Genomic DNA, 23350 nt, shown 5'->3' on the forward strand with positions numbered 1-23350 from the left:
AAAGAAAGTCAGATTAAGGGGGCCACTTCCACTCCGCTAGCCAAAAGAGAAGGAAGTATAAGGCACTGCCCCAAGCTCTCAAAAATAGTAAGAGATTTCCCACTAAAATGCAAGGAAGGAAACATGTTGCTTTGAGACCCTTCCAGGAAAGGCACTTTATTATTTTTCTAAGTGCAGTCATTAACAGCTCTCTGCCTCGAGCTTCCTGACCATCAAAAAGAATATTCAGCACACAGTGCTCTGAATAGGCTGGGATCAGCAGGGTCACAGAGGCAGCAAAACCCAGAAAATGCATGGAGGGAAAGTCAGTCCTTGGCTAAGATTCAGTGTCAGCATTCCCCACACTACCCTGGATTAACGTGCAACACCGCGGTGATGATGCGGAGCACCATACTGCATCGTAAAGTGGGGTAAAAATGAATAGGTCGAGTTCTTCCTTAAAAAAACCCCAAGAAAGCAAGCCACTGGAACATTTAGGCTTTCTCACTGCAGGGTTAGCTCTATGAGACAGAAGGCCAGGTGCCCAACCTGGTTTTAGGTGCTTTGTAAAGTCAATTTGGCCTCTAATTTCCACTGGTGAATGACTGCTGACTCTCAAACTAAATTAGGTGCCTGCAGGGACTTAGGAACAGAGCTCGTTCTGCACCTTTGGGTGCCCAGATCTCTGTTTGACTATCTCCAGCTATTATACACCCAAAGGCATTGCGAAAGATTTGAAATTTTACAGGGAGAGGCCACCACTGAGCTCAGTGAAAACGCGCAGGCTGCTGTTAGTCCTAGGCTTTGACTTGAAAGTTATTTTGGGGTGTGAGGGAAGGAGTGAGAATGTTTGCTTTGTAACCAAAAAGCTACAAGAGAGCTTAAAATTGTCATCTGGGAAAGAAGGCCAAAAGCCGATGCTATAAAATCTGCTTTAGAGGCATAACACCTTATGCTTTATAAGCTTGATAAAGCAAACCCAACTGTATAAACTGGAATATTGGCAAGGAACACGCTTGAAGTAAATCTCCAACAGACATACAGTATTTAACAAGTCATTACGAGTTAACCTACAGCGCAGGGTGAAAGCAAAGTCCAACCACTTACCATCTGACTGTACCTTTCCGGGTGTTCAGCACTGCTCTCAAGCTCATAGGGGATCCCCTATCCACAAGGACATCCCCAAATAGTTAGGATGTTATCTCCTCAATAGCATCAAAGATGCACTACACCCACGCTTCTCGCTTGAAGTGCCTTAAAACCGCCCTGGAGCTTCACCACCCCTGCAAGCTGCAGTTGCTGCTATCAGAGGAATGACCTTTCCAACATTTGGCCCTAAAACAATTTAAAGATCAGCTCTCCTCAGCTCACGCAGGAGCAAATTAACAGCCCAGCTGCAAAGAGTATTTCCACGTGCTTTGGGAAAAGGGTCAAACCTCCTAGGAGGCAAAAAGCCACGAACAAGAGTCCCTCTCCTCCTCTCAGTGCATGAGCAATGAGATAGGGAGATATTATCAGTGTCCTGTCAAACGTAAAACAAACTCCAGCGAAAGGAATAACACCGGCCCCAAACCAGCGCGTCAGCCCTGAGAGGTTTAGCCGAGACCAGAAAAGCTTTTCGCCTGTAGTTAGAGCGACAAACCCCCTCGGCCGAGAGCTCCAGGCAGCCAGGCGGCTTTTCCTAGCACAGCTTCCACCAGTCCTCCCAACTACACAACCTACACTGTTTATTACCCTCTTACAAACAGTAACAAGTTTACCGTTACCATAACAAAAACTAATTTGTTAACGTTGCCTTCACATTAGGGTCTGGCAGGATAAAAACCATTATAGAAGCTCCATTGTCCAAGAGCCTCCTCACACTGGCCAGTCTCCAGATCAGATCTGGCCTGGCCTCAGACTTCGGAGCAAGGTGTTAGAGAACATCTCATGTCATCTCGATGCGGCTGGGCTCCAGCTGAGCCACGGGGCTGCCCGCGCATCACAGGCAGCACAAAGGGAAGGATACCGGAGTTTTTTTAATCTATGGAGAACATCGGGGTGAAAAAAGCAAGTGAGACCAACCGCGAGAAGCCTGAGTGATCTGGAACTGTCTTCAGGAGGTCGTTCTTCCTCTAGCATCGAGCTGAGAGACACTGGTGTGCAGACACCTTGTGAGCACTTCTTGGGCTTGGTGTTTTTGAGGTGCGAGGAGGTGAGATTTCACCTCACTAACAGCACACGTCCTCCTACTCCTCCTTTCACGGACAGATTCCCGAGAGAGAAGTAGCTGCTGCTCTTCAAATACCTACTTTAACTAATCCTTGCCAAACACCACCGAAGCAGCCGTAGCTTGGCAAAACATGCTTTAACACAGGCAAGGTTTCTCTAGTTAGGTGCCAAGTATCAGATTTCTAATATGAAAAGGCATCTGTCCAAAGGGCTTCGAAGCCTTTGATGAACATGAGACAAAATCCAACATAAACCAGCAAGTCAGCAACTTCCCCAGGCAAGAAGATGGAGAAAGACCATCTCTAAATCATCATCCAATTACTCACACGCCACAGCTGTGCTTCCCCTCCTAGTTTCTGGAGGAAAGACAGACTCCACAGGATGTCCCTAAGGTATTTACGCTAAGGCACAAGGGAGAGACCAAAGACCTCGACAGTGGACGGAGCAGGATTCACTGGCAGCACCTAGACAGGGTATTTGATGGGAGCACCTAGCCGGCTCCCATCAGATACAGCATCCCGCCTCAACAGCGACGCAAGCAGCAAGGCCCTAGGCATGGTTTAGCATCAACTGGTTGCTCCAGGACCTCCTCCAAAACAGGAGGAACTTCATGGAAGTCCCCGAGCCTCTCCACTGAGGTCAGACGAGCCTCCACTTAATTCCCACTGCTGTTGTCACCTCCAAGATCAGAGCGAATCCTGCATCTTTGGCTAGACCCAGAGGTACGTCTGTCACCAGGAGCAAAGGTAACAACCTCAGTGTGAGCCTGAAGTGACAACAGGCAAGAGCACACCTGTACCCAAAGCAACAAGGCACAAACCTTCCCCGCAATCTCAAGCAAAAAGCTTTTCTTTCCTCCATCACGCCACAACCAACCGAACCCTTGCAGCCTGTAGAAAAAGAGATCACCAGGTAGGAAATGTTCCTGGCATTGTTTCCAGCAGGTTTGAATTCGCAGCACGACAGCACACCGAGTAAACAGACACTAAAAGCAGACTCCAAGATGCACGCAGGCAGCCTCCGGATCTTGGCGCAACAGCTCTCGGGTCGCCTTGTGCTTCTTCATTAGCGGTGATACATCTTCAGCTATATGCTTCTTCACAGCAGGGACAACATATTGCAAGAGATCTACTACAGGAGAGAGAAATAATTCAAGTTTAAGAAAGGGAGGAAAAAACCTAAGAGACCCACTGTTTCTTACTGAGTAGAGATAATTGTAAGAAAGCCATGACAAGCCTTAGAGAATGCATTATTTTACCTAGGAAATGCCTAAGTGACCTAGAAACTGGAGTCCCATTTCCTGAAATTATTTAGCCGCTTAAGAGCCCTTGTTTCAATGAAAGTGAGGGGAAAAAAGGCTGCTGAAAATGGGACGTAAGAGCCCAAGTCAAGCTTGAACATATTTTCCCCACAATGGTGCGTGAATAGTTTTAAAGGAAGATCAAAGTCAAGGCTGCACGGAGTTAAGAACAGGAGAACCTCTTATGTAAGCAACTACCTATGGATAAAACTCTTGTCAATGAATTAAAATAACTGAAATAGCACCAGTGGGACAGGGGACAGAAAGGCACGATGCTCTTGTAGGTAGGCATGGTCATAAAGTAAAAATATTTTGTCCCACCTGTTATTATTTACATCACATGTGGGCATTTTTATTTATTTAGCATTCAAAGGCACAGACATTTTATGGCATCATTATTTGATATGCGGGCCCTAAAATCAGAGGGGAGCAAGAAATATTCCAAATATAAGCAATGTCTAGAAAACTGGTACATTATTGTGAATTGTTTAACCAGAACTGCATTCTGCCTTCAGAATGATTGCGTTTTAGCGGTGAACAAAGCAATGATTTCCTATACATAGTTTACATAATTCAAAAGGTGAAATCTTACACAGATGAAGGATACGGTATCCTAAATGTGCATCATACACACGGGCCTTCTATATGCAATACAACTAGAGGGCTTTCAAAAAAAACCAAAAACACAAAGGAAAAGAAAGCAACGTGGGGTAGAATGATGAAAAACATCCGCACGAAGAAGAGCAAGCATCCCTCAGGAAGTTCCTCACCACCTCCACCAAAAACATACTTGCTCATTAAAACGCTGCCAACACGCTCAGGATTATGTTAAAAAAAAAATAAATCACGTTTTGTCATGTTCGCTTTGCACATGGCTCGGTCGGAGCGAGGATGCGGACGATGAGCAATGCTCACTCTTATATAAACTCTCCAGGTTTGTAACAGCATGCTCTGCCATATAAAGACTTCTGATCCAATTAAGGTTGTAGATAAACTTTCTCAGCTCCATTTTCGCACAGTAAATCTACCCCACGCTGCAGGATGCTCAGCTAAGTCTCTGCTTTCACACTTTCAGGACCTAATGGTTAATCCCAGGAGACCGGGCACCCAGTTGCTGTCACCCCTGGTGACAATCGCCCTTTGCATCTCATCTCCCTCTGCTCCTCGTCCAGCTCAATTTTACCAAAACTCCAAAAATAAGAGAATATTCCTACCGCAGGAACAGCAGAAAAACAGCCTGCAAATGGCTGCCAAGCCTACCTTCAGATCCCGCTGCAGTGAGAACAGCACGAGGTACAAGAAAACTAAATTTCATTGCGAGAAGATTAACTGGCAAAGCTTTCCCTGCCCACACACAACCTACTTCAGCTTCAGCACTTCAACCTCATTTTCAAAACTTCTAAGGATTTCCAGTATCTTCAGCCACGGACACGACCAGCCGTACCTCGAGAAAGAAGTCTATTTTAAACGCCGGCTATTTTAAATAATTGCAAGCATCATCTGCTTAGCAGTTTGAAGATTTGTTCCTTTGCAGCAGACTCAGCATCACCAAGAGCTTTTGGCAGAAAACCCAAAAGCCATGTTCTGCTCCAAGTCTGGTTTACTCACTTTGGAAACAGTTAAAGGGTATAAGACAGCTCGGTACAGTTAGTTACACAGGTATAAATACACTCATTTGGGCATTGCTTATTCCCTAGCACTGCCAAGTCCACGTCTAGCCAAGTCCTTAATACACTGAAGTCTGTGAAAGACTGCTTTTTTTATTATTATTATTATTTTAAATAGTAACAATGGTATTCAGAACAAGGTCTCTGGCAGCCAGGGCTGAAAAACATTCTCCACAAATGAAAAAATAAAAAAGCAAGCCGTGCAAGAGCTCTGCTAAAGGCAGCACTGCAAGCGTGGCAGCGTGTCCCCAAAAGGCAGGGAAACGGTGAACTTTGCAGCTTTACGCACTTTGGAACTCCAGGCACAACATGCATTTCATACTAAAGGAGTTCAAATATCTTTTTTTTTTGGGGGGGGGGGGGGGAGGAAAATGTCTTCGTACAGCTTCTCTTTTAGGATATTTCAGTAGCTCTGCCTCACAAAGAGAGCTCAGAGGCGAGGCTAGCTCTGCAGAGCGTGCACAGAGAAATTCCCCCAGTGGGTAGCACGGCCCGTAGCTGGCAGAGAGGCTTTGTTTATTCATGAACCAGCTTGCAACGGCTGGCACCGTGTCCCCACCGCTGCTTTATTCTCTCGCGCAAGGGTGGGACAGCAGAGCAGCATTCCAGACCGCTGCAGGCTTTCCACGAGCTGGCTCGCTCCTGCGACGAGAGCGGCAGCGCCGTTCGCAATCCCCACGCCGCTCCCCGGGAGCCAAACATGTTGCTTTTGTCGGGAAATTTCAAGAAGTGGTTGCTGTCGCCTGGGAACTCAGCTCTGCGCTTGTCCCAACACAGGAAAGCGGTACCTGCTCGCGTACAGCAGCAAAAGGGAGGAAAATTCACCCCGGATAGCTTGGTCTCTCACCGCCACCCCAGCAAAGCGTGCAAAGAACTTAGAGGAAAGAGTTGCAATCCAAAAAAAAAAAAAAAAATCCCACTCCACTAAATAATTAGCCTGCATTAAAATTAGGTTTAGCCTCAATGAAACCACACCATGTTGGAGTTGGTTAAGGTGCTGAATTTATCATGTTTCAAAAACAACTGTCAAACTTTGGCATGCATTGAAACAGAGCGTGCACTATATAAAGGCTGCCGTACGGCTGACTTCTGCATCAGCACGTGCCCCACCAGGTGTATCAGGGAGGTGGGGGGAAAAAAAAAAGCAAGAAGCCTCTTAGAAGATTATGAAATTGAACTTCAGAGAAGCAATTAAGCCAAACTCCCACGAGCCAAGGCTAATTGCAGCAAAACACACTGTAAACATCAGCTCTAAAAGAGGGAGAACAAACCCGAGTGCATGAATATCAACCAGTAACTCAGAGAGGAATACCAGCACCTCCGAGGGCTGTCAGAGAGGAAATCCTGGTGTCCTCCAACGCGGGTGCTCTCCGTGGCCCGGTCTCACAGCTCACCCCTGCGTGGGCATTGCTCAGAGTAGAGCTGAGGACTTAAGCGACACGATATAGGAATTCATCAGCCAGACAAAAAGATGTGACAAATATTGTGATGTGAAGGCTGATTAAAACTCAGGTTTATATTCAAAAGAAAGCCAGGCTATAAATGTGCTTTTGTTTCATTCTCTATAGGCAGCTTCCTACCCACCTCAACACCAAACAGAAACCATTTCTAGCTCCCCAGGGAAACCCAGTCCCTCGCTTACAATCTCTGCTCAGCCTACACTACTCAGCGTTCACCCGTTGTATTACAAGTTCCTTGAAACTAAAACCAAGAAACAGCATTACTTTAAAAGGCAGGGGAGGGGGAAATAAATAAATGAAGCTACAGGAAGCAACAGGTCTCCAATCTTGAAAGTTTGTTCAAAAATATTCTCCCAGCAGTGGAAAGCCCACTCAAAATGCATCATAGTTGGGTGCTAAATGACTGGGGAAGAGTGATTTTGGAAATCTGGCCTTGATTCTCAGTGCTAGGAACGTAAAAAAAGAAGAAAAAAAAGGCCCAAGAAAGTCAGAAGGATAACTAAAACCAAACAGAACATGAAAAAGCATCACATGTGATGCAGCAGAAAATGAGTCCAAAACAAAATCCAACCCAGAGATCTTCTACTAACACATGCTGCAAAAAACAACACATGCACCACGAGGCCTGCCAGAAGCCGAGCGTATTTTACTAAACCATTTTAAAAATGTTTCCACCACAAAGAGGCAGCGACCAGCTCTGGGCAAGGATCCCTGGTCACCCTGATCCCCACTGCACACCCTCAGGAGAGCTCCAGTTCCTCCTGGCTGCCTCCTCACGTGAAACCCGTGGACCTTGCAAGAAGGCTCCTGCGTGGTCAGGGAGGATGGAAGGAGGATTCGGTTTCTTCCCCACCACCATCCACTTGCGCTTCCTCTCTCAAACTTCCCCATCTTTCAAAACGAGCGAGGGAAATTTCCTGCCTGCCCCTTGCCACGGCCACAAATCCCCTTTTAGCATTCTGAGAACGTCCTCCACAGTCAGCGTCTCCTCCAGTCGGGCTCCGAGGGATTTCAGAAGAGATGGGAATAAAGACATTAATGAGAAGTTTGATTTTATTTTTTTTTTAAAGTCACATCCTTTTATTTTTATCATCTTCCTACACGGCATATCTATGCCATCACCATCACAGTCGTGCCACACGGATTGTACAGCACTTGTACAGTTAACTCAGACTAGCAACAGTCCCGTCAACCAGCCTAAAAAAAGTACTAACACTTGCAAAATACCAAGGTGGGCTGAGCGTCTAACAGCGGGACTCAGCGAGGACTCGACAACTGAGCAGCAAAGTTCATTTTCAGCTGACATCTTTGTAAATCACACAGCAAAAAAAAAAATGAGAGCACTAAATACATACAGTGGGAAACGCTGGAGAAGACTGGAAAATAAGGAACCTTGAGAAAACAGAAATACAAGTAAGAATAAGTAGAAGTTAATGTTAGAAATACCCTTCAACAGGGGAATGTTAAGTTAGAGTGAAAGACAAATTGCAAATGGGAGGTTTAACGTATTCACAAAGTTTGTGGAAAGCTTTTCCTTCTTATACTCTGACCAGACAGAGAGTAAGGAGGGAAGGTCCCGATCTCCGGCACTCTGATGCAAACCACGTTCAACTCCAAGCTATTTGGTATCAGAAGGATATTGGCGAATTGGAAGGCACTCAGGAAAATATCGTGAAGCAGCTGGAGGGCCTGATTTACAAGGAAAGATTAAAATAACTAGACGCCTACTTTGGCGAAGGGGTAAGTAAGGTGGACATCATAATTTTTTTACAGTTAGTTGACAGGCAAGTGCCAAAAGGGAGAGGAAGCGTTTAACATGCTACAATTAGGTATAACCAAAGGATTGGCACGCAATTAAGGAAATTCATGGCTGCATTTTAAAAGTTCTCAAAGCAGTGAGGTCTGTCGGATACTAAAATAGTCTCCCACTTCTCAATTCCCAACCAACTTCTAGGACCAGAAATAAAACGCTCCTCCGACAGAAGACCATCCCGGCCGCAGGTAATCATTACAAACCTTGCAGGTCGATTGCTGAGTAGCTGCTTCCACTAGCTGAACCCACTCCTTTTTTTTGTTTGTTTTTAACACTAAGAGCAAACAAGCACTCCAGCACTCTCCAGCCCACAAAGTGATTACAGTTGGCAACAGTAATTACCCCACTCATGTCACAGAAGGTGAACATGAGCTGCTCTCGCTTGAAGGGAGCAAGGATGTTAACCCTACTCGTTTTCCAAAAGGGAATCTGGCTGTTCAATCCACCTCCCACAAACTTCTCCTCCACATTCAAACAGTGAAGTTATTCTTAGTCTCCACTGAGAAAACCCCAATCCAAAAAAACTGTCCAACAAAGCCAGTGGTTCAGAACTGCTGCTAAATTCCTCTCCAGAAATGACTGCGTTTTAGCGACAACTATTTTTAAAGCCAGTTGCAAAGAACTAGACAACCCCTTCAGGCCAGGCCTGGCGGAAGAAAGTCCCTGCCCAACAAGCACTGTAGTTGGGCAAAATAAATCGGGAAGTCCACTGAAGCGTTAGTGACACTTTTCTGTTGTACTCCTGGACGTTAAATTGAAATGTTGTCTTTAGAGGGACCTGAGGCAGGGAAAGAAGTGATAACTTCATTAAAAAAAAAAAAAACAAAACCAACAATGGGACTCAGTGAAGAAGAGGCAACAGAGGCAGAAAGAGCAAAATGGGGAAAGCTGAGCTGAACAAGGAGTTTTTGTTGTCACAAACATTTCATCTTACACCTAAACCAGCCAATCAGTTTTCCTTAGTAAGGTTGAGGGGCTCCATACCAACGTTTCTGGCAGTAGGAACAAAACAGCTTTGAGACGTGACCCGGGTAGTGCTTGCAAAGTCAGAGCTACTGAGAGGCAACAGATTTCACAGCACCAGCAGCTGATGAGCAAAAGTGCACGGTAAAACCTCACTGCTTTGATAAACTCTCCGAAGTTTGAGCTCTCAAAGTCCCCCAGTGAGAATCAACTGCTCTTTTAGACTTCGGAAGAAACTACTTCATTTTCTAATTTTTGCTGTTTGCACGCCTTCCTTTACTCAGGGCTGTGGGAGTCACAGATCCCCCTGGGACTGCATGGGGTGGGATGGGGCTGAGAGCACCCCTGCCCCCCAACACCCCGCAGACCCACAGCCATTCACCCTGTTCCCACCTCACCCCCATCCCCACGGGCACCTACAACCTCTTCACATCCTTTCTACATCTCCTTGTCACTGGGAGCCCCCCTCCCCATAGGCCTGGATCCTCCTCAGCTATCCCAAAATAGTCACAAGCCACCATGCTGGGACCAGCCCCTCTTCTTACTGGCTTCAGCCAGGAGGACTGAGGGTCCTGGGGTAATGAAAGGGGCTCCCCCAGCACCTGCACCCCAGGATCCCCCAGAGGATCCCTCCCAAGGCTCCTCTAACTCCCGAGGTCCCCGTATCTGCACACCAAAGGGTTTGTGATATCTACAGCCTCCAAAGACACCCACCCCCACCCCAGTTCTCTCTCATCTTCCAAAGCTCCCCCACCCCTCAAGGACCCCCCTCAAGATTCCCCAACACCACTCCAGAGTTCATCCCCCCCCCCCCGAATCCCACTGCAAAACCCCCTCCCTTTAAAGCCCCCAATATTCACAAAACCCCAAGACTCCCTCAGGACACCCACTCCTCAGTGCCCCCCCCCAGTCTGCAATCCCCTCAAACCCCCTCATATTCCCCAAGCCCCCTCAAGGCCCCCACCCCGCAGCCTCACCCCTCGCGGCCCCCCCGTGCTCCTGACGTCCCGCAGCCCTCTGACGTCCCCACACCTCCACCCCTGGCCCCACAGGGCCCCCAACTTCCCCGGGTTCCCCCACCCCGGGGCCCCCCCTGGCCTCCGGGCTCCCCCCCCCAGGCACCGCCCGGGCCCCTCGCTGCCTCATAAACCCCGCCCACCTGAGGCGGGGCTTATCCCATCGCGGCACTCCCTAAGCTACCATTGGCCGCGGCGCCCGCCACTCCAGGCCTGGCGGCGAGTCGATTGGCCAGAAGGCGCTGTCAATCAGCGAAGGGATAGGGGAGGGCAGAGCGGCTGTCTCACGAAAACTCGGGGAGAGTTGTGGGGGGAGGGGCCGGCCGGGGCTCCCCGCGGCCCTCCCGGGGGCTGCCCCGCTGTCTCTCTCGCCGCCTCCCCCGCCCGGAGCAGCCCCGCGGCCCGCCGAGCCCGGGCGCCGCCGGTTACCTGAGGGAGGGCCGGGCCGGGCCGCGCCGCCGCCGGGGCCTCGCGCTGGCTGCCTCTCGCGCTGGGGCTCCCGCCTCCCCTCCGCGAGTGTGTGTGTGTGCGCGCCCCCCCCCCTCCCCACACGCGAAACTCTCGCGAGACCCGACGGGAGGTAACGGCTCCGGGGGCCAATAGGGGGCCTCGGGGGCGGGGTCTCACCGCGGAGGGACGGAGCTGACCACGCCTCCTCAGGGGTGGTCAGAGAGAGGGAGTCCTCCGGGGGGGACAGAGAGACCGCCCGCGGGGCCCTCCGTCCTGCGGGGCCACCGAGCCCGGGACACCCCCCCCCCCCCCCGGCCACCGGGACCCCCCGAGCCCAGCGCACCCCCGGTACCCGCACCCCGACACCCAGCAACACCCCAAACCCCCGCCCCCGCGGCCGGTCCCGCTGGAGGTGTCGCCGGGGGAGCGCTGTCCCCGGGCAGGGAGGGCCAGCCCCGGCTGCAGGCCCAGCGCTCCCCCCGCTGCCCCAGGGACCAACAACGTCCCCGTCCCCTCGGGGACGCGGCTGAGGGCTCCGGGTGGCAGCAGGGCTCGGCTCCAGGCCCCCGGTGTCCCTTCGGGGGGCACCGTCACCTCCCCACGGGGACAAAACGAGCCCAGGGCAGCACAGTGTGTCCCCCCAGCCGTGGGCGAGTGACACGGGACGGGGCCACCAAGGAGGCACGAGGAGCTGCGACTCCGTTACCAAACCGTCTTTATTCCCCTCCCGCCTGCGGCGGGGCAGGGGTCGGGGCTCTCCTCTGCCCCCCAGCCGGCTTTCATGGCTGGGCGGGGGACCGGGCACAGCGGGGCGGCGGCACCGTCACCGTCACCGGCTCTGTCACATGGCGAAGAGGATGAGGAAGGCCACCATGAGGCAGAAGAGCCCCATGGCCTCTGAGAGGGCAAAGCCCAAGATGGCGTAGGAGAAAAGCTGCTGTTTAAGCGAGGGGTTCCTGCAGGGAGAGGAGAGGTCGGTCAGTGGGGGTGCAGCTGGCCCCTGGACCCCCCATTTCCGGCCCCCCGGTGTCCCCCTCCCCGACCTGGCGTAGCCGATGATGAGGCTGCCGAAGACGGTGCCGATGCCAGCCCCGGAGCCGGCCACCCCCACGGTGGCAGCACCAGCACCGATGAACTTGGCGGCGGTGTCGATGTCCCGGTGGGCTGCGCTCGTCTGGATGGCCCGGTGGGCGCCTGGCCGTGCCTGGGGGGATGGGAGGGTGGGCAAGAGGGGGGGACCCCAGCACCCCAGGGCCTCCGTTTCCCCCCCGTCGAGCTCCCTGCAGTCTCTTGGGGAGCCCCAGAGAGGGCAGGGGGCACAGTCACTTCCCTGCACCCCTCCCAGGGCCGGTCCTCAGCACCCCTCGACCCCCCCGTGTCCCCCATTCCGAGCTGGGTGCGTTACCTGCTCCGTCCGGGCCTCGGGGCTGCTCAGCACAGAGGCAGAGAGGGGCTGGCACAGCACCCGCGAGCTCCTCCTCACCTGCAAAGCACAGCCGCCCTCAGATTTGGGGGGGATGCCCTACCCCGCGCTCCCCTAGGGCAGCAAAACTCCACCTGAGGGTCCCCTGAGGCCACCGCTGCCACCTCCGGTACCCCCTGAACCTCCTCAGCCCCTCAGGGCACCCCGTGAGCTGGCAGCACCCAGCCGGGACAGCCTGTCCCAGCACCCAGCTCCGAAGCAGAGCTCCCGGGCGCCCCACGGCCCCAGGCATCAACGTATGGACCCAGCCAAAGGCGCTTTACTCCCAGCGCCGTATCCGCCTCCACGTGGATAATTAGTAACCATCGAGGGATGGCAAACGATCTTTAACCAGAGCGACTGAGCGCTCAGGGCTCCGCTCACCTTCAGTGCAGCCCAGAGTGGCTCTAAACCTGCAAAAGTGTCCCCAAACCTCTCCCCCCCGTCCCTGAGGGGAGCACGTGTTACTCCCCCACGTACCCTCGTCCCGCGGAGGGGACGTGGAGGGGAACGGAGGGGTTTGTGGCTACTCACTAGCGCAGGAGCGGAGATGAACTTTGCACAGGCGTACATGGCGAGGGACGGAGGGACACACGTGCGGGACACGGCTGGAAGAGACACACAGATGCCGGGGTGTGAGGAGCCGCAGCACGTGGGGTCCGGCCTCACGGATACGGGGTGGCCCCGGGACAGGCAGGGGACTTGGGGACACGCAGGAGGTCCGAGCCATGCGGGAATGGCGGGGCAGGACGGGTCTTTGTCAGCCCGGTGACAGCTCCTGGCTGAGTGCCGCCACGGTGGCAGTTCGGGGCTCAGGAATTTGGGGTCCTGGAGTTGCTTCAGGGCAAGTTCTGGAGGGTTTCAACTGCCGGGGGCGGGGGGGGGGGGGCAAAAGGAGCCCAGGAGTCCCCCAGGAGTCCCCTGGTCCCCATCAGGCAGGACAGGCCCTGGGGATCCCACCTCGGCCCTGCCTCCCCGGGCAGGCGTGGACAGGGAGCGGGGCAGCTCTGGGGGGGTCACGGCCTGGGGACCCCCAGCCCTGGCAGGGGACGTGGGGGGCTGGAGAGGACAGAGCCAGGGGGAGGTTGTCCCAGAAGGCAGCGTGAGGAGGTATCGCCCCAAAACAGTGGGGGGGTCACCCCAAGACTCAGTATGGGGGTGTCACCCCAAAACTCAGTGCGTGGGGGGGTCACCCCAAAACTCAGTGCGTGGGGGGGTCACCCCAAGACTCAGTCTGTTGGGGGTGTCACCCCAAAACTCAGTGTGGGGGGGTCACCCCAAGACTCAGTCTGTTGGGGGTGTCACCCCAAAACTCAGTGCGTGGGGGGGTCACCCCAAGACTCAGTCTGTTGGGGGTGTCACCCCAAGACTCAGTGTGTGTGGGGGTCACCCCAAAACTCGGGGGGGGATACCCCAAGCCCAACCAGCTCCTTGGGGGGGGCTCGCCCGTCCCTGTCCCCACCCGGGGGGGGGTGTCCCCTCTTCGCTGTCCCCCACCCCGAGGGGCTCTTTCCTCCCTCCCCCGCTCCGAAGGGGTCTCTCTCACACACACCCCGACCCCGAGGGGGTCTCTCCTCCCCTCCCCTTGCCCCCTCCAAGGGTGTTTCCCCCCCCCCGGGGCTGCCTCCCCTCACGGCCGGGCCCGCCGCCCCTCACCTGGCGTACCGGCGGCAGGCAGGTCGCGGAGGCAGCGAGTGCGCAGGCGCGCCCGGAAGCACCGCCCGGAAGCACCACTGAGAACCAATCCGCGGCTAACGCCTAGAGCGCCGACCGCCCCGCGGCGCCGCCTGCGGGCTGGGAGGTGGCTGGGCCCGGGGTCGCGCGCCCTCTACAGGGCGGTGGGACGCAGCGCGGCGAGGGGGCGGGGCGTGGAGGGAGGAGGGGCGGGGCGAGGTGGGAGGGGGCGTGGCATGGAGGGAGGGGCGGGGCATGGAGGGAGGGGGCGGGGCATGAAGGGAGGGGCGGGGCATGGAGGAAGGGGGCGGGGCCGAGCACCGCGCCCCCTGGCGGCTGCGAGGGGCGCTGCGCGCGCGGGATCTCGCGGGGGCACGAGCGGGCGTGTGCGCGCGCGGGGCTGCACGCGGGTGCGTGTGTGCTCACGCGCGCGTGCACGTCTGAACACGTCTGTACACGTCTGAACACGTCTGAACACGTCTGTACACGTCTGTACACGTCTGAACACGTCTGTCCACGTACGCGTGTGTGTGCCCGGTGTGCACGCGTGCGTACGCGTGCTCGCGCCGTGCGTCTGCGTGTGCGACGCGGGTGCGTGTACGCGTGCGTCGTACGCGTGCGTGCGCGCAGGGGCGTGTGCGTCGCTGTGGTCCGCGTGTTTGCGCGTGTGCGTGCAAGGAGTGTGCGTGTGTGTGTGAGGCCAGGGGGCTGCTGTGTCACCCCGGGGTGCTGGGGGGGACGACGGGGTCACCCCAGGGTGCAGAGTGACGGGGTCACCCCAGGGTGCCGGGGGGACCCCAGGATGGAGCAGGGTGGTGTTACTCCAGGGTGCAGAGTGGGACGGTGTCACCCCAGGGTGCTGTGGACTCCCCCAGGGTGCAGGGTGACAATATCACCCCAGGGTGCTGGGGGACCCCCAGGGTGTGGGGGGACGGTGTCACCCCAGGGTGCTGGGGACACTGTGTCACCCCAGGGTGCTGGGGGGGGGGATGGTGTCACCCCAGGGTGCTGGGGACCCCCCAGGGTGCGGGGTGACAATATCACCCCAGGGTGCTGGGGGACCCCCAGGGTGTGGGGGCACGGTGTCACCCCAGGGTGCTGGGGGGGGGGGACGGTGTCACCCCAGGGTGCTGGGGGGGATGGATGGTGTCACCCCAGGGTGCTGTGGACCCCCCAGGGTGCGGGGTGACAGTATCACCCCAGGGTGCTGGGGGGGGGACAGTGTCACCCCAGGGTGCTGTGGACCCCCGAGGGTGCTGGGGGACAGGGTCACCCCAGGGTGCTGGGGACCCCCCAGGGTGCGGGGGCACGCTGTCACCCCAGGGTGGGGGGCGGGGCCGCGCGCTGTCAGGCAGCCGTGTGGCTGGGCAGCCCCACAGGCCGGGCCGCCCGTCCTGACCCCGCTGCTCTCATTACCTGCCGCGGGGGATCGGTACCGGGGCGCCGGGACGGAGAGGAGCCCACCCATCGGGCCTGCCCCGGCCGGGGCGCACGGGCGGCTCCGCGTGTGTACGCGCGTGTGCAAGAGGGAGTGTGGGCACGAGGCCGTGCGAGCGCGTGTGCACGGGGGGGGGGGGGTGCACACGGGGGGGGGGGTGCGCACGCAGGGGGTGTCCACGTGTTTGTGTGTGCACAAGGGGGGTGCACATGGGGGGGTGCGCACGCAGGGGGTGTCCACGTGTTTGTGTGTGCACAAGGGGGGTGCACATGGGGGGGTGTATGTGTGTGCAAAAGAGGGGTGCACATGGGGGGCTGCACACGGGGGGGGTGTCCGTGTTTGTGTGTGCACATGGGGGGTGCACACGCAGGGGGTGTACGTGTTTGTGTGTGCACAAGGGGGGGTGCACACGGGGGGGTGTACACATTTGTGTGTGCACATGGGGGGTGCACATGGAGGGGTGCACACATAGGGGGTGTCCGTGTTTGTCTGTGCACAAGGGGGGTGCACGTGTGGGGGTGTGCATGCAGGGGGGTGTCCACGTTTGTGTGTGCAAAAGAGGGGTGCACATGGGGGGCTGCACACAGGGGGGGTGTCCATGTTTGTGTGTGCACATGAGGGGTGCACGTGGGGTGGTGCACACGCAGGGGGTGTACGTGTTTGTGTGTGCACAAGAGGGGTGCACATGGAGGGGTGCACACGCAGGGGGTGTACGTGTTTGTGTGTGCACAAGAGGGGTGCACGTGTGGGGTTGTGCATGCAGGGGGTGTCCACGTTTGTGTGTGCACAAGAGGGGGTGCACACGCAGGGGGTGTCCACGTTTGCGTGTGCACACGGGGGGGGTGTGTGTGCGCGCGCGGGGTTTGCCCAGCGACACGCGTGTGTGTGCGCACGTCCAGGAGCGCACGCGTCGGTGGGTGCCCGGCTGCCCCCACCCCCCCCCCTGCACCCCAAAGCACGGCCCAGCCCCCCCCAGCCCCGGCGCCCCCTTTCTCCCCGGCCCCCCAAACCCCCTCCTCAGCCTCTCCCGATCCGCCTTCCCTCCCCCCTCTGCTGCTTCTGCTGCTTTTTTTTTTTTTTCCTCCTTTTCCCATTTTTTTTTCTTTTTTTTTTCAATTTTATTTTATTCCCTGATTTAAACCGCGGCTCCATTTGCTGCCGCTGACCTTAACGGCTGAAATTAAAAAGCAACGTTCCGTACGCGCCCCCAAAGCCGCCGAGCCGGGGGACACACACACACACCCCCCCCAAACACACACCCCCCCACCCGAGGGGGGCCCCCCCAAACCTCCCCCCCACCTTTTCACACCCCCCCCACCTTTTCACCCCCCCCCCCACCTCGCGTGGGCCGTGATGGGTTTAATTTTTTTACCCTTGCGATTAATAACGGGATTTGCGAAGCCGCAGCTCCGGTGAGGGGGGTCCCCACTTTTTTTTTGGGGGGGGGGGGGAACTGAGGCACGAGTGGGGGCTGTGGGGACTGGAGGGATGCTGTAAATTGGGGGGGGGGAGGGGGATGGGGGTGGGGGTTGGGGGGTGCAATGGGGGTAGAGGGTGGATGGGGGGGTAGGGGGTGGCACGTGCGGGGGGTTACGGGGGCGTAAGGGGGTTCGGGGGGTGGGGGAAGGCTGTGGGGGGGGATGGGGACACACACGGGGGATGGGGGGGACACACGGGGGACAGGGGGACACACGGGGGACAGGGTGCCCACGGGGTGGGGGGTGCTGGGGGGGCAGGTGGGTGCTGCTGCCCCAGCCCGGCCCCGCTCCCGGCCCCGGCCCCACGCTGCATCCTAATGAGGGGGGGGGGGACAGGGACGGGGATGGGGATGGGATGGGGATGGGATGGGATGGGGATGGGATGGGGATGGGGATGGGGATGGGATGGGGATGGGATGGGGATGGGGATGGGGATGGGATGGGGATGGGGATGGGGATGGGATGGGGATGGGGATGGGATGGGGATGGGGATGGGATGGGATGGGGATGGGATGGGGATGGGATGGGGATGGGGATGGGATGGGGATGGGGATGGGGATGGGGATGGGGATGGGATGGGGATGGGATGGGGATGGGGATGGGGATGGGATGGGGATGGGATGGGATGGGATGGGATGGGGATGGGATGGGATGGGGATGGGGATGGGATGGGGATGGGATGGGGATGGGATGGGGATGGGATGGGATGGGATGGGATGGGGATGGGATGGGATGGGATGGGATGGGGATGGGATGGGATGGGATGGGGATGGGGATGGGATGGGGATGGGATGGGATGGGATGGGGATGGGACGGGGATGGGGATGGGATGGGGATGGGATGGGATGGGATGGGGATGGGGATGGGATGGGGATGGGATGGGATGGGATGGGGATGGGGATGGGATGGGATGGGATGGGGATGGGGATGGGATGGGGATGGGATGGGGATGGGGATGGGATGGGGATGGGGAGGGGATGGGATGGGATGGGGATGGGATGGGGATGGGGATGGGATGGGATGGGGAGGGGGCCAGGCTGCCTCTGCCACCTCCGCACCCCAACAGCTGGCCGGACCCCCCCCCAAAAGGACTGGGGGGGAGTGGGGGGAATCCCCCCCCGTACCCGCAGGGCCGGTGACAGGCGGCGGAGGGACAGTCACACGCACCGCGCACAACCGCCCACCCCCGCGGGTGCGGGCACAGGAACAGGCACCCCTGCAGCACCCAGCCCTGCCACACCCGCACAGCTGGATGGGGGTGGGGGGTGTCACCATCACACCCACAGCTGGATCCTGGGGATCACTGTCACACCCACAGCTGGATCCCAGGGATCACCGTCACACCCACAGCTGGGTTGGGGGGATCACCGTCACACCCACAGCTGGATTGTGGGGGTCACCGTCACACCCACAGCTGGATCCCGGGGGTCACTGCCCCTGGCTCCCACCTCCCACCCCAGCCCTGGGGACCCCTCCCTCGCCGGTCCCCCTGTGCCCAGGGCCTGGCCCGGGGTGTCGGGGTGCAGCGGGGTCGGTGCGGGGCCGGGGGCCGGCTGCCGTTGGGCCGGGGGAGGGTAGAGGGCAGTGGCGGTCCAGCCATGCCGGGCCCGGGGCCATTTCTGGACAGTGGGTGACACCAGACAGCGGGTGACATCGGACAGTGGGTGACACCGGACAGTGGGTGACATCAGACTGTGGGTGACATCGGACAGTGGGTGACACCAGACAGTGGGTGACATCAGACTGCAGGTGACATCGGACTGCGGGTGACATCAGACTACGGGTGACATCAGACTGCAGGTGACATCGGACTGCGGGTGACACCAGACAGTGGGTGACACCGGACAGCGGGTGACACTACATGGTGGGTGTGTGGGTGTGATCCTGCCCCCACCCAGATTTGGGTGCCATCCGGGCGGGGGGACCAGCCGGCGTCCCCAGGGCGGCACCCAGACGAGGGGACGCGGCATGCACCCAGCCGGCTGGATGCTGCGCAGGAGCGGAGCGGGAGCGCTCACCCCACCACCCCCCCCCAGAGCACCCACCACCTCCAGGAACCACCCGAGACCCCCCTCCCTCTGCCAGCAGAGGAGCACCCTTGGGTGCTCACCATCTCCCACCTCCTGCCTCCTCCAGGGTGCTCGGGGGGACCACGACGACGACGACGACGACGCACTTTCCCCACCCACATTTGCACTACGGGACACAACCAGCTCCGGGCTGGCAGCCGGGACCCCCGGGGTAACAACTGAGACCCTCGGGGTGGCAGTTTGGGACCCTTGGGTGCCACAGCACCGCGAGGAAGGTGCTGTGGGGAAACGCTCGCGGTCGCGCCGTGCGCGCCTACGCGTGAAATACGGCCCCGTAAATCCGCGCCCTGTTGTGTCTTATCGCTTAATGAGTACATGGAACGACATGATTGGGAAGAGCCCGGCCGGGACGGCGTCACGGGAGGCGTTACAACGGAGGGGGCTGAGCGGCCGGCAAGCCAGGCAGGGAGAAAAAACTGGGGGGGGGGGGGATCCTTTTGGGGGGGGGGGATTTGGGGTTTTGGGGTTGGGTTTTTTTTGCCTCCCTGGTGATGTCAGTGAAGGGTTGGGGTGCGCCCAGTGTATCCCCCGGGATTTGAGGTGCGATCACGTTCCAAAAGCACCCTTAGCACCGCCCCCCACCCCCAGCCCCTCTCATCCCAGGAGCAGGGGTTTGGTGGAGCCTTTTGGGGGGGGGGGGGTGTCCCCTCAGACCCCACAAAGATGGGGTTGGGGTACCCAAAACATCCCCTGCCACGCTTCGCTCCGGCTCCCGGCCCGCCTCGACGGGGTATTTTCTTCCTCCCCCCCCTCTCTTTTTTTACAGGCTTTTTTATGACAAACTTTACTTTACGTTTGACATTTAAAAGCTGATCAGATCTTCCCTCCAGGACAGCAGGAAATGGAGATATTTATTGGGGTCTCGGCGATGCTGGGAGAGCCGCGAGATTTACTCCGACAGCGCGGCAGGATTATAGATATCGTCTGTCCGGCTGGGACGCCGGTGCCGCGGGACGCGCCGCAGGCAGAGGACAGCGATTTATTGGGGGCTTGGGGCTTGGTTTAGTCCCCCTGAGAAGGGTTGTCGGGAAGGCGATGAGAGCCCGGGCTGGCTCAGCCCACGCCGACCCGGTGGGGATTCTCCGGCGGCAGGTACGGGGCTGTGCTGGGGTGACCACGGAGAGGTTTTGCTGTTGAAAAGTGAGAGATTTGGGGGTTTTTTTGTGTCGTCCTGTGGCTCCTCTCTGCCCTCCGGACTCCTGCCTGCTGCTTTCCCGCTTCCCTGCCTGCCCCTCAGCTCTCCGGTGTCTCCTGCCTGGGGACATGCCTCGGGCTGGGGAACCGCATCTAGGACTTGGGGACATGTCCAGGGTCAGGGATGGTCTCTGGCACCTGGGGACGTGGTCCTGGACACCATGTCTTGGACCTGGGGATGGTCTCTCAGGTTGAGGACCGTGTCTTAGATCTGGAGTTGGTGTCTTGGAGCTGGGGACTTGTCTCGGGTCAAGGGACAGCGTGTCGGACCTGGGGAGAGTCTTGGGACCGGAGGATGGTGTCACAGTTTGGGGACAATGTCTTGAACCTGGGGACGTGTCTTGGCATGAGGGATGGGGTCTTGGGTCAAGGGACGGGGTCTTGGACCTGGGAATGGTGTCTGGGGTGGGGGACGGTGTCTTGGGTTGGAGGGACAGTGTCTTGGACCTTCAAGGAGAGTCTTGGGACAGTGTCTTGGACCTGCGGTCGTGTCTGGGGTCAAGTGACAGTGTCTCGGACCTGGGGGTGGTGTCTTGGGTTGGGGACAGTGTCTCGGACCCGGGGACATGCCTAAGGTGAGGGACAGCACCTCATCCTGGGGACATCTCAGGCCCGGGGACATGCCTCGGGTGAGGGACCGGAGACAATACCTCACACCTGGGGACACGCTGGGGCCCAGCGCTGGTGTCTCCAACCCTTTGGGGACACACGTCGGAGGACGACACCTCGCACCTGGGGACACCAGCAGGATTTGGGGCGATGGGGTGGGAGAGGCCGGGGCCGGGGTGTGACGGACCGGCCACGCGTTTCCCCTCCGGCACCGTCACGCTCCCCCTCTCCAGCAGCCACCAATATATCACACTCCCCTCCTCGTGCCAGGGTGGCTTTCGAGAACCCGCCTCGTTAAAAAAAAAAAAAAAAAAAAAGGCACAAATAAAATATTATTGCTGCCTTTTCGTGCCCGCGCTGCTATTTTCCACCGCTAACGAAGGAGATTTCCCCTGCGGGGGAGGCAGGTCGCTGCCACCGCCAGCTCCGCGGTCCCGGGGACCCCCTGGGGACCCCCCCCCCCCCCCCGTGTCCTCTTTATTTGCTGCATTTGAGCACAAATATTCCGGGGCGAGGAGGAGGAGGAGGAGGAGGAGGAGGAGGAGGAGGAGGAGGAGGGGGGACGGGCGCGGACACGGATTTTAACGTTCCCGCAAAAGCGGGGGCGGATCAGCCTTTCTGCTCAGGCCAGCCAAGCAAACGGCAAATGCCCATCACCGGGGTATCTGGTCCCTGGGGGTAGAAGAGGTGATGTCATTGCTTGCCGAGGTGATGTCATCAGTTTTCTTAGCGAGCAGGTGATGTCAGCAGCCCCCCGGACCAATCCCAAGCAGGGTTAGTTGGCTTCCGGGCAGATCCAGCCCCAGCTCTTCACGCTGCCCTGCCCGATCCCAGAGCTGCCCACCCCAAGGGGGAATTTTGGGGACAACCCCCCCCCCCCAAACCGGGCCACCTCCAAGCCCAAACACCCACCTCCTTCCCAGCGGCACCAGGAAAACCAGGCTGAATTTTGGGTTAAAAACTACCGGTATCGGGACACTAACCCCAAGCAGAAACCCCCACTTTCACAGCTGCGCCAGGGAAGCAGGGCTAAATTCGGGGCTAAACCCCCTCAAATTGGGGCAAAACCTCCAATCTCCACCCCAAACACCCGCCGTGCCGACAGCGGGACGGGGGGCTGAGACCGGCCAGCTCATCACACGAGCCGAGGGCTGGGTCCTGGTGTGGCGAGAAATGGGGATTTGCTGCTTTTCTGCAGGAAAAACGCAGCAGAATTTGTTTCGCGCCTTTCCCCTCTTTCCCTTTTTCTTTCCTTTTTTCCCCATTTTCCTTTTCCCTCCGTTTCTCTCTTTCCCTTTTTCCCCACGTGCAACGTGATGCCCCCGTGTGAGCGTGATGCCCCTGCGTGAGCGTGATCCCCCCAATGTGAGTGTGATCCCCCCATATGAGTGTGATCCCCCCATGTGAGTGTGATCCCCCAATGTGAGTGTGATCCCCCCATGTGAGTGTGATCCCCCCAATGTGAGTGTGATCCCCCCATATGAGTGTGATCCCCCATATGAGTGTGATCCCCCCAATGTGAGTGTGATCCCCCCATATGAGTGTGATCCCCCCAATGTGAGTGTGATCCCCTCATATGAGAGTGATCCCCCCATGTGAGTGTGACTCTCCTCTGTACGAGTGTGATACCCCTGTGTGAGTACGGTACCCCCGTGCGAGTGTGATCCCCCCATGAGTGTGATATCCCCATGCAAGTGTGATAGCCCTGTGTGTGATTCTCCCCATGTGAGCGTGATACCTCTGTGCAAGAGTGATACCCCAATGTGAGTGTGACCCCCCCCGAGTGTGAACTCCCTACGCAAGTGTAACCCTCCCATGTGAGTGTGAACCCCCCATGTGAGTGTGAACCCCCATGCGAGTGTGACCCCCCATGTGAGTGTGACCCCCCCATGCAAGTGCGACACCCCATGTGAGTGTGACACCCCATGTGAGTGCAACCCCCCATGTGAGTGTGACCCCCCCATGCGAGTGTGACACCCCATGCGAGTGCAACATCCCATGTGAGTGTGACCCCCCATGTGAGTGTGACCCCCCCATGCGAGTGTGACACCCCATGTGAGTGTGACCCCCCCATGTGAGTGTGACCCCCCATGCAAGTGCGACACCCCATGTGAGTGTGACTCCCCTATGTGAGTGTGACCCCCCACCCGAGTGTGAACCCCCTATGTGAGCGTGACCCCCCCACGTGTGAACCCCCATGTGAGTGTGACCCCCCCATGCGAGTGTGACCTCCTGTGTGAGTGTGACCCCCCATGTGAGTGTGACCCCCCCCATGTGAGTGTGCCCCCCATGTGAGTGTGAACCCCCATGCGAGTGTGAACCCCCTATGTGAGTGTGACCCCCCCATGCGAGTGTGACCCCCCATGTGAGTGTGACCCCCCCATGTGAGTGTGACCCCCCCATGCGAGTGTGACCTCCTGTGTGAGTGTGAACCCCCATGTGAGTGTGACCCCCCATGTGAGTGTGAACCCCCCATGTGAGTGTGACCCCCCATGTGAGTGTGAACCCCCATGGAAGTGTGAACCCCCTATGTGAGTGTGAACCCC

General features: G+C 57.6%; 2 protein-coding genes across 6 annotated transcripts in view; both read right to left on the reverse strand.

Moving 5' to 3' along the window:
- The window catches only part of LOC104640195 (cyclic AMP-dependent transcription factor ATF-7), a 67431-nt gene extending 56456 nt beyond the window's left edge, over nt 1-10975 (reverse strand). For 2 of the 4 annotated variants that reach the window (XM_075737524.1, XM_075737519.1), the window contains exon 1: nt 10839-10975. The gene's annotated coding sequence lies outside the window, so the exon portion shown is untranslated. The remainder of the gene's footprint in view (nt 1-10838) is intronic. The other 2 variants (XM_075737521.1, XM_075737522.1) reach the window with 1 other exon arrangement.
- A 582-nt stretch (nt 10976-11557) lies between these two features.
- ATP5MC2 (ATP synthase membrane subunit c locus 2) lies at nt 11558-14079 on the reverse strand. 2 transcript variants are annotated; one of them, XM_075737738.1, is made up of 5 exons: nt 13978-14079; nt 12856-12929; nt 12265-12342; nt 11903-12063; nt 11558-11815 (listed from the first exon to the last, which is right to left on the reverse strand). In XM_075737738.1, exons 2-5 carry the CDS (start codon nt 12892-12894, stop codon nt 11701-11703), a joined length of 393 nt encoding a protein of 130 aa, XP_075593853.1. In that variant the 5' UTR covers nt 12895-12929; nt 13978-14079; the 3' UTR covers nt 11558-11700. The 2 variants fall into 2 exon arrangements, with proteins under 2 accessions (XP_075593853.1, XP_075593854.1); XM_075737739.1 differs by having other exon boundaries at nt 13987-14050.
- Nucleotides 14080-23350: the final 9271 nt, after the last annotated feature.

This window comes from Balearica regulorum, chromosome 29, assembly GCF_011004875.1.
Source record: "Balearica regulorum gibbericeps isolate bBalReg1 chromosome 29, bBalReg1.pri, whole genome shotgun sequence".
In the NCBI taxonomy this organism is placed as follows: domain Eukaryota; kingdom Metazoa; phylum Chordata; class Aves; order Gruiformes; family Gruidae; genus Balearica; species Balearica regulorum.